This window comes from Phyllostomus discolor, chromosome 3 (genome assembly GCF_004126475.2).
Source record: "Phyllostomus discolor isolate MPI-MPIP mPhyDis1 chromosome 3, mPhyDis1.pri.v3, whole genome shotgun sequence".
Lineage (NCBI taxonomy): Eukaryota > Metazoa > Chordata > Mammalia > Chiroptera > Phyllostomidae > Phyllostomus > Phyllostomus discolor.
This window is the reverse complement of record NC_040905.2, coordinates 5,576,981-5,588,387: the sequence shown is the minus strand read 5'-3', so window position 1 is coordinate 5,588,387 and position 11,407 is coordinate 5,576,981. Positions and strand designations below refer to the sequence as shown.

Genomic DNA, 11,407 nt, shown 5'->3' with positions numbered 1-11,407 from the left:
TACAGCTCTCTGTATTTCAACAACGATAAGGAAAAGATAAGTTTTACTTTTGCGGGTAAGTACAAGCCCTGAATTAACAATATCGAAATCATTAGATCTGGGCGGCACGCATGTTTATCTGTTCAAATAGCGTCAATAACCTTGTGTGGGCCCTGGATCCAAGTTATTCTGTATTTTGTTTTCTCTCTGCTTTCCAAATCAAAGTCACCGGCCTGCTCTACCCCCTTGAAATCAGATTTTGCAGCCCCCTGGCCTTCCTCCAAAAGTCTCATTGTTTCACAAGCCACCCTCGTGTTCCATCCACCCTCCTTTATCCACTGTGTAAACGAGGTGGACCTGAATATGCAGGAAAAAGTCGAAAGCATTTGGTTGTTATTAGAGTGAGGATAGCTGCCTCACACATGCAAAGCATTAAAGAAATCTTACAAATGTTTGAGGGATGTTTTCTCGGTTGTTGTTGTTTGGGGCTGCGGGGCATTTAACCACATCCTGCCATGCACACGACACAGGAGCCTCTGTCTCTGGGACCAGGTGAGGCTTAAGGCTAATAAAGCAAACAAGGACGATACTTTTATTTTCCTTTCCCAGCATTTTTATTCATTTATTCGAATGTAACATGCTATACACTGTTCAGCCGTCTGGGAGGTGGGAGGGGGGAGGGATTCTATGTCTTTATGAGGAGTGTCCCCAGGAGCCCGCGCTCTGGCTGATGCACAGTCTCTGGCTGATGTACCTTGACATTGTGGCGGGGGGTGGGAGGGGTTGTTGGGGGAGGACAGTTCCCACAGAGGCAGAGCTCCCAAAATTGTAATGATTTTAAAAAAAAATATGCAATATTCAGGGCTGGAGCTGCTTTTCCTCCAGCGGCACAGTCCAGCGACAAAGAGGACCGGGATTCTGTCTCAATATCAGGCAAAGATGCCATTTTTAAATGCAGGAGAACCTCATTGCTCCTTATCAGACTGTCTCTGCAGCTCTGTCCATGCGTTTGTGTGTGTGGAGCGGGGAGAGGAAAGGGAGATGGTTTTTATTTTTGGCTTCTGCAAGCTTTGATGCACGTTGCTGGAAGCTGTTTTGCTGTGTTGAGTACATGATGATGACTGTTTACACGGCCTCTGTGGTAATCTAAATGGCTACGTGAAATAGGAACCCAGTTTGGGCCCTATCTGCTGTTACCGTGGTCATCCAATACTGTATTGGTCTCATTGAACATTTAATTTGGGTTGTGGGTGGTCCATGTTCATGTGTCAGGTGCAATTATTATTTTAAAATAAAAGAACAAAGGTAATCTAGTTCTGAGAGGAACGCATTACACTATAGCTCCCAGACTCCACAACCCACTAAATTTTAACCTGCGGAGTCCAACCGCAAAAAATTAAACATTTTTAGTATCTCATTTGTCACAAAGCAAGTTGGAAGCCAGGTTGCATGAAATACAACTTAAGCCATAAGCCAAATTACTGCTTCAGATGCATTTCTTTTGAAATCCCCCAATTTTGAAGGAATGAGAAAAATACGACCGTTTATAGGATTACTCTATGGGAAAGTTTCTTAATAAAGCTAATTCTTAAATAACAGATTAACTGGAAGAGCTGGTTAAGCATTGACACAATTAAGTTATAAGAGAAGATCACAAACCACCAGCCTTTCTAGAGGTTAAACTTTAGTAAAATGACACATTTAGTGAGTCTTTTTTCTTGTTCCAAAATATCTCGTCCAAACAATAAACAGACCTTTTCAAACCAAGAAATATGAAAATAAAACTGCAGCATCAACATCCTCTTATAGTAATTGCTTGAAACAAATAGAACAAATAGTATTTTTCTACATTTTAAAAATCACTACAGACACTGCAAATAAGGCTTATGTATGTCTTTAGTAGGATACAACATGATGTACTGTTTTCTATGCCTGCTCTAACAAGATGAATTTCAATACAGTTACAGCCTTCAAATTTACAGAAAATAAGTTGTGTTTGGTTGTGTAAAGACTAGATCGTATGGCTGGAACAGGTTGCAGTATATGGTTACACATACACTTGGATACATCTGCTCAGGTTGATCCCCTGGGAAAGTTGCACTTCATACCCAGTTCCTTGAGACCCCCTGGGGGGAAGACGCACCACAGGGGGACTTAGTGTTCTCGGGTACGAAGACAGCCCCTCATCACCTACCACTGTGACACACGACAGGAAATCACTAGTAAATTATAAGGCTAGGCTACTAAGGTGTACTTGACAATGAATTTTCTTTCTTTTGGTATATTCTTGGAGACCCACTGATGTATTGGAAGAGAAAAGGTTAGCCTTCTGGTCTATTTCTTAGGAAAGGAAGACTTAGCAGTGGTACGTTTCTAAATGATGGGAGACATCTGTCACTCAAGCCATGCCACAGCACTGTCACATGGGTGTGGTTGATGGTTCTCAGTGTGGGCGTGCTGATTAAGTCAACTGGTGGCCCTTGTGCCACTCACTCTGCTTCTGCAATGTCAGCTCCTAGTCCGGAAGTGTCTGCCAAGTTCTGAAAACGCTTTGTCATAAACATGCATGTGGTGTGCTGAAGAGAAAGAAAAAGCAAATCAGGGGGCAGCTGCTGAGGATACTCTGTAAAACCCCGAAAGATATTTAACATCCTATTAAATAAATAACTTAGAAGGAAATAGAAAGGGATGAAGGCAGAATGCACAAGCATACCATACTATTTGTTTTGTTAGAACAGTTTTACACTAACTCGTGTACATTTTTCAGTCCTAGCCAATGCTTCCACGATGCCACGCCCAAAGCTCCTTTGGTTGTGCACAAACATCACCCGAGTGCTGTCCAGCACATGCTTGCGTGTCTCACTGCTCCTTGAATCGTTCGGCTTGAGTGAGCAGTGCAGGTCTTTGATATGAGTTCATAGTCCATAAATAACTTTTCCAAAGAGCATCCAACAGGTTGTCTCATGTCCTTTGAGTTCTATCTCAGATGTTACAAAGCAAAATTCCAGCAAAAAACCTAGCCATAAGGTTGTTCGCTTGGGAATAACTTCCTTCCCACTTGATCTGCCTCTCTCTCAATTATAAGGCATGATACGGACTAAGTAAAAGAACACCACACGTCAGCAGTGCGTACAAAAACCATCCAAGACTCCCTTTCATTCGCGCAAGCAGATGTCTGCTGTGCGTCTTTGCCTCGGGAGTGACTGTCTTGGTGAACGATACCCACTGCTCCCGGCCAAAGGGCCTTCGGTTCTGCTGCACCCACGAGCGCTGCCTTCTACGAGTGCACCACCATCGGGAGGAAGTGGGCTGAGGTGTTTTTCCTTCGAGTTTTCTGTCCCCTTCGGGGAGCTCCTTTCCCATTCAGTGCCACGTACATCTGCCTCCCATTGTGCTGCCAGTTAAAGGATGCATAGGTGTTGTATCCGTTTTCTTCTATCCTCTCCTTCAGCTTACAGTCATTGTTAAATTCTTTCTGCAAAGGAAAAAAACAAGATCTTTTATTTCTTTTTTTTTAAAGATTTTATTTATTTATTTATTTATTTTAGAGAGGGAAGGGAGGAAGAAAGAGAGAGAGAGAGAGAGAGAGAGAAACATCAATGTGCAGCTGCTGGGGGCTGTGGCCTGCAACCCAGGAATGTACCCTGACTGAGAATCGAACCTGTGACACTTTGGTTCGCAGCCTGTGCTCAATCCACTGAGCTATGCCAGCCAGTGCTTGAGATCTTTTATTCCTGTGATGACAACACTTGATTCCATGTGACACAAACCATCTGTAGAACGCCAGCTCAAGGCTTTGTTTGCTGTAGATGTTTGTCCGTAAGCTGTGCAGTTAATACACGATGTCCACAAGAGAAGAGCAAAACTCATAAGCATGCAGCAAACTCTGTGTTTGAAGGCGCATGGCTTATTTTAATTGGCCATCGTAACCACATACTGGGGCCCTCTTAAAAAGCTGGCATGCCTTGAATATGACAGGGTGTAAGTGCCCATGACGATTATCATGACACAAACATGCCACTAACAATATATGTGATGAGTCTGTGATAAAGAATAGTGTTAAAATCTTTTTTTTTTGTCAGAGCAATAACTAGGGTGCCTCATGGGAAAAATGAAATTACAAAAAAAGGTGGGCTTTTTAAGTTTTCAAACTTGACCTGGAAATCCACAATGAATACAGCCGCATGGATGAGAAAGCAGATCCCCTAGCAAATCATAATAGATCTAGATAACCATGAGGCTGGGTAGAGTCTCTCTTCTAAATTCCAGACTTCTCAATTTTGGAAACTATTTACAATTTTCCACAATTTCGAATTTTGATCAGTTTTATTCCGAGATCCAGGAATGATTGAAAGGTAGGAGATGGAGTGCCTTACTTTGTAAATTACCATATCAAAGAAATTATAAATATGGTGACTAGCACTGCCTATATTGGATACACCTGAAGACTTTGATCTTGGGAAATTCCACTCTGTGGCTATCATGCTTTGGCTTCGGTTCAAGTGACCATGTGTTTTTAAGGGAATCTTTTGGGACAAGGATTGATGTCTTATTCATTCCATAAATCCAGGATCTCACTCTGGAGTTAATAACAAAGGGAAGGTACCTCACTAATCCCTAGACTCTGGCTTCAAAAATGTCCTTCTTCCCTTATAGCCAAACTATAATTCTTGAGTTAAGAAGCTCAAGAATTGGGGCTTTTTCTCTTCTGGCTCTGCCTGCTCCACCCACACCAACGGCATTAGAGGCATATTTCAGCTGAGGTCTCTGCTGGGCAGTTCAAATAGTTTCTCTCACTTTTTCTGAAACTGCTACTAAATTTAAAATTCCTGAACATATGTGTCTTAAATATCCAGGTTCCTGTGGGTTAGATCATAATTTTGAAAATTGTCAGAATCATCCTAAACAGCTATAGCTTATTTTAATGTGGTTAGTTTAAGTTTGGCTACCTGGAATTAATTTATACTGTGTGCTTCTCTTGTATAAGTAATATTTAAAAGTAACGTTCAAATGATGATTTATATGGTTAAAAGTAAAAAAAGGGTAGATGGTTTTAGGTAAAGATTTTAATATGATAAAAATTCTGCATTTTTAAATCATTAGTAGGGTTTTTTCCTACTTATTCATCTTAGTTTGCTGAAAACTGTATGGTTTTCAGCCTGGCAGGGTAGCCCAGTCAGCTGGAGCATTGTCCTGATGTGTCAGGTTTGCAGGTTTAATCTCTGGTAGGGCACACAGGAGAATCAGCCAGTGCATCAATTGATAAGCGGAACAACAAATCAATGTCTCTCTCTCTCAACATCAATACATTAAAAAATAAATAAAACTATATGGTTTTCAAAGCAAAGGTGATTTTTTACATGGATAATTATATTAATTGCAATAAACTGGGTGCAGTTTAGACATGGGAGGATTAAGATCATTTTAAGTAATTTTATATTTGAAACAGCTGTGTATAGAAACGTAGCAGTGGATACTTAATTATTTTTCCTCCCTGAAATAAATGTGTAGGTCAATGCTTCTTTAAGTGAGTACACCTGTAGTGGCTGCCTCTTCTCAGGTGTTTTGACTATTTAGACCACAGCTCAAATGCTGTATCAGAGTTACCTGCAGGAGGGGCCAAGAAACTCGGTTGTTTGTAGCATTTAGGCAAATGATAAGTATTTAAGTTATTTTTTTAAAGATCCTAAGTTACCCTGGCTGGTATAGCTCAGTGGATTGAGTGCGGGCTGCAAACCAGTGTCGCAGGTTCGATTCCCAGTCAGGGTACATGCTTGGGGTGCAGGCCATGGCCCCCAGCAACCACACATTAATGTTTCTCTCCCTCTCTCTCTCTCTCTCTCTCTCTCTCTCTCTCTCCCTCTCTTCCCATCTCTAAAAAAAGAAATAAATTAAAAAAAAATGATTTCAATCTTTGAATGCAATTATTTTTTTTACATTTTCTCTTCAATCTAAATTCATAGTAGCTGACTTTAACACATTGGTCTTGACTGTGTGTGTGTATCGGAATCTCTCTTTACCCAGTAATTCTGGTAGCAGTAGATTAAGGAGGGACCTGGGCATGCTCACTGAAAAAAGAAAAAAAGGCCTCAAAAGTGATTATGATGTGAACCCCGAACTGAAACCACTTTTTAAAATAGTCTATTACTTTTCTAAGCTCCTTAATAGAGCAACATATAATGGAAAATTTAACTAAAATTATTCTGGCTCCCCCTATCTCAAAAGTATTTACTCCAGAGAAAGGGACTGAACCAAAGTACGTCTGACTCTCCGATTTTAAGTGGACCTGATATGAATGAAATACAAGACTATTCTACATCCAGCCCAATTATGGAATCACGTTCCCATGATTGGCAACCTGTGGTTGCCAAACCAGTAGCATCAGGAACACTGGGGACCTGGCTCAAGTGGAAATTCTTAGATCCTACCACGGACTTACTAATTCAGAAGATCTGGGAATGTGTTTTAATAAATCCAGTGGTTTATTAGTGTGAGAGTTGCTGGCACTCTGTCCTATGTTAATCAACAAAATAAGTCTATTTACACATTTTAAAGTGACATTTCTTAATACTTGCCATGGAACACTGGGATGTATCTACCCAAAGCACCCGCTATCCCAGCTCGATGACAGAACTAATCACCACGGTCTATCGTCTAGGTAAATAAAGTTCCGGAGCTGATTCCATGGCATGTGGAATGATGAATTTCTTGCTACATCCCCCCATTTCAGATTTTAATGGACTACAAAACATCCCAGTCCCTGTTTTATCTTCAGCTGTAACACACATGTTACATGGTTTTCTACTTGATTCAAGATCTTTGTTTTCAGTGACCTTGTCGGGGTCATCTGTGGTGCCCATGCCCATCTGACTAGATGCTTCCGGGGGAGTCTGACGGGCTAGCAGTCCAGAGCACGGACTGACGGATGGCAGCAACAGCCTGTGTGGCATCCTCATGGGTGAACAACGGGGGGTTATAGAGAGCTGCCCTGCCAGCCCTTGAGGGAACTCTGTGGACCAGCCCACTCTGGCTCTATTTACTAGCTGTGGAATGATAACAAAGCTATTCAATGTCTGGGGGAAACACTCCAAAACTGTGGTAGTCACTCACTGCAGTGAATTTTGAAAATAAAAGCAGAATACTTACTGAGCCATAGAGTTTCCCCCTCTTGTTCATGGCTAAGTAGTAGTTGCTGTTAATGGCTTTGACGGCAACAACTCCGATTTCCACTGACGTTATCTTCAGGATACCTAAAACATACAATGAGAAAAGGCCATACTTAAAGAGTCACATAACGTTAGTTGAGAGAAAGGAGTATCAGGAGAAACTAGTGAGTTTATTTTTGATAGTTCTAAAATCAAAAGATTTAAAAAAATTGGAAATCAAACTCCAGCCTCTTTCCATGTGCCTAAAAACCCAGAAGCTGTATAGAAAAAAAGTAGTAGTTCTTTAAAAGAATTCCCCTGTATTTTACTCTGAGCATATAGGGGGAAACATTGTTTTAATTAAAATGCTTCCTTTGCTAACTCTGCATTTTCAACCCCATAAATATTGAAACAACTCTACTCATCTTAGCCTAGATTTCACAAAAGCTTATCAGCCCACACATCTGTAGTATGGTATTAAATTAAATCTATAGCACATGTCAATAATATGTAAGATTTACCTCAATCTGTAAAAACAGTGGTAAGCTATTTCTTCTTTGTAGGACACTTAGATAAACTAAATATTTTGGCTACATTTAACTGATCAATTTATTTTTGGCAAATGTGTTGACATTTCAAGGTACGGAGAGGCTGATCCCACATCCACCTCGTCTTTGAAATAGCAGAATCACCACCCTAGGCTGGGGGAATACCCATCAGCATTTTTAAAGTTTTTTTTTCTAAAAAGGATGGAAAACTGAGGGACTTCGTAACTGATAGAGAAGACACCATTCTCCTTAATACCCAAGTTTCGGTTGATGCATCTAGAGAGAATTTTCTCTGAAACATTTGTAGGAAACTAGAGAAAAGGCATTTGATAGTCTACTCAAAATACTCACCTATTTTATGTCAAGAAGACCTTGGACACTAACTACTTCTTATTTTATAACTCTTGGGAAAGCTTCCTCAGGGTAGGGGAGTGGTATGGTGATTATCAAAGGCCTCGGAATCCGGAATGCTTGGGTTTGAATGCCGGCTGTGCATGTATTGGTGGATGACTGGTATAGAAGTCACTGAGCTGCCCGTGTCTTTATCTCATTTGTAAAATGGGCAACCATAGTACCACCCTCATAGTCTTGTTGTGAGGACTAAATCAGATATGCATATTAAATAATTAGAAATTGCCTAGAGCTTAGTGGCTTTTATATTATTATTAGAGGGAAGTTTTCCTCCAAGAGTTCTAGATTTTGGAACTTCTGTACCAAGTTAGTAGTCCTAAACAGAACCCACAAATTCCTATTGGTTTAGCCCACAAAATCTGGAAGTTGATCATATATTATCATTCATCCTATATTAGCTATCATAATAAATATCATCTAAATATGGTTGACAAATTGTGTGTTTATACTCTTCCCAGTGGAAAAGCGTGGCTTGTTTTCAAGACAGGAATGCCTCCTTTACTTTCACAGGTTGATAAGCCCTGTGGAGGCCAGTAGAAATGCTTGAGTTTCTTTCCCCATGGCAAAGTTGACATCAGCAGAGAGCCACGTGCCAGAAGTGCATGCCATGGACCATTCTATCCAGGTATCCGGTAGGAAGCCTCCGACCTAACACAGCACATATTCCCATCAGTAGAGTAAGATAGTTCTTGACTGACAAGCCCAAACTAAGGAAAGATTGGACAGGGTGAAGGGGACATTATCTATACTTCTAACATCCATTTTTTTTATGCTGGTAGTTACCTTTAAGGTATGAACTCATAAACACACATTCATTTGCATATTGTAAAAAGTAATTTCTTGTAGTTTATTGCTTTAATCCTCATAATGGTCCTATGACCATTGTAGGAGGTATTGCTATTTTTAATTGAAGATTAAAAAATGGAGGATACTGAGGTTGGATAATATACACACAGCTCAGTAATGGTGGACCCAACATTCACACCTCGACTTTCAGAATACCTTGCTCTCAGGCTCTGACTATTCTGCCTCTATATCATATCTCCCTGCTCTTTCCTGTTCCCACACTGTTGGAAAACCATGTGACAAAATGATTCATTGAGATGACAGTCTTCAATAGGCATGCAACAGAGGACAATGCCTGAGTTTTACAGAAGGAAATCTAACATTATGTCATAAACAGAAGTCATAATTTTCATGTAAATCCTCTTTTCTTTTAACTTGCAGGGTGTATGATATTTGATGAACCCTTGAGAAGTAAATCTGAGCAGGTGGCCATTCATAGGTGTCTTCCCAGTTTATGCTTCTCCTTCTTCTCTGGGAGAGAAGCATCTGACCCCGTTCTCCCCAGCCATCACTGGACCAAGACGATTTGGGCTATTAGGATAAAAAAGCAACTGTGCTCGATAGTAACTTCCTCCTTAAATATTTTTTTCATGGGCACAACATGACAATGTAAAAGACAAAACTTTAATAGAACAGATATAGAAGCTAGGTGTAAAAAATAAACAGCAAGCCCTATTGTTCTCTTTTAGAGAAACAGAATAGGAACATACAAAGGAACCCTAAAGATATTTGGCTAACACATATTAAGCACAAATGTGCAGGGTTTGTGTGAGCTCTCTCTCCGAAGGATGCAAAGACAAACAAGACACAGTCTTTACTTTCAAGGACTTTTAAAGCCGGCTAGGATAATGACACAGTCAACTAAAGTGATTGCAATTCAAAATAATACATTCAGTGCTAAAAATGTGTTGTCGGGGCTATAAGTAGTAAAGAGGTCATCCTCAAAAAGATATTGGTGTTAGAGATGGCCTTCCTGGGGTAGGATTTGAGGGGGAGAATTTGAACGGGTGGACATTTCTAGAGTTGAGGGGAATATTCTGGGCAGAGGAAAGTCAATGAGTAAAGGTGGGCCTGAGGCAGGAAGAGAGCTCAGTGTGTGTCTGAGCCCCAGCTGGCTCTCCTGCCAGTGGCCCTTCAAGAGCCACTCTCGGTAAAAGTCAGGGTTCTGCTTTGTTGAGTAACAGTGGTAGTTTCTCGGGTGAGGAATATACTTTTCAAAAAATTAGTTGTGGCCCTGGCTGGCATAGCTCAGTGGATTGAGCGTGGGCTGCGAACCAAAGCATCGCAGGTTTGATTCCCAGCCAGGGGACATGCCTGGGGTGCAGGCCACGGCCCCCAGCAACCACACATTGATGTTTCTCTCTCTCTCTTTCTCCCTCCCTTCCCTCTTTAAAAATAAATAAATAAAATCTTAAAAAAATCAGTTGTGAAATTTGGAAGCAGCTCATAAATGTCAGAGCCTCATGAATTCAGAATCAGTCATGTCTGTTATTTTTCTCTAAATATTTTAATTCAAAATAGATGATAAAGCTCTATAGTTTGATAGTGTTAGTCAATGCGCTGAAATAGATCATGACTAGTATAACACAATTCACAAATCCTAACTTCTCTAAGAGAACTCTCTCTTTCTCTTCCTCATGAATTGTTATCAGTGTCCTAAAAAGGTCTAATATATTCCAACACAGGAAAACCCATGGAGCTCCTTGAGTCTGCTGCCACTCAGACTTCTGAGTTTACACTGTACACGTCACTGATTATGTGGCCGTACCCATGGGGGTGGGGCTAAAAGCTCCAAACGTGGTCTTCCTTTCAGAACCACTGTGGGGCTCATCTCTTCAATCGTGTATCTTCCTCAAAGTACCATAGCAATCGCAGCTGTCTTTATTTTTTATTAGAGCAGTTCATAGTTCATAACATGTGCTCAATATATATTTATTGAATAAATAAATAAGTCAGTGACTGGTCCAATGACTGGCTGAGTACAGGAAGGTTGGGTATTCATTAGAAGCAGAATTTTTTTTAGAGAAGCCTATAGTTTTGTCAACACAAAGGGATTAGCTTTTATGTAGATAAATTTTTCTAGGTTAACTAAAGGTTTACAGCTCTGTGACGTTATTAAAAATAACTTGGAACTTAAATGTTTAAGTTCCCTTATTTCTTTATTCAGACAGAGGGATGATCATCAAAATTTAATGGTTTTCTTGCTGACTCAGTCATCATAATTAGCTCTGATGCCCTCCTGAGTACCTGCATTAGAATCAGCGGATAAACTAAGTATGTAATCTGGTTAGAATTAAACCAAAAATGTGGGCAAATTTTGGTAATATTCCTTTCTGAATAAAGGACATGAGGTTTAGTGTAGAAACCCTAACATCTCTTTTTTATAGGTCCTCCCATACAATCAGAGAGGGCACATCTTCGCAAATGTGACGTTAAAATTCTAGGGAAACATACAAATATTTAGCTTTATGTCCATCA

At 40.4% G+C, this 11,407-nt stretch overlaps 1 protein-coding gene across 1 annotated transcript in view; it reads right to left on the bottom strand.

Moving 5' to 3' along the window:
• Nucleotides 1-252: 252 nt before the first annotated feature.
• FGF10 (fibroblast growth factor 10) overlaps nucleotides 253-11,407 on the bottom strand; it is an 82,466-nt gene continuing 71,311 nt past the window's right edge. Inside the window, exons 2-3 of the mRNA XM_028518450.2 lie at nucleotides 7,126-7,229; nucleotides 253-3,454 (exon numbers count right to left, since the gene is read on the bottom strand). Coding sequence (XP_028374251.1) covers nucleotides 3,257-3,454; nucleotides 7,126-7,229 — 302 coding nt within the window. The 3' untranslated portion in view covers nucleotides 253-3,256. The remainder of the gene's footprint in view (nucleotides 3,455-7,125; nucleotides 7,230-11,407) is intronic.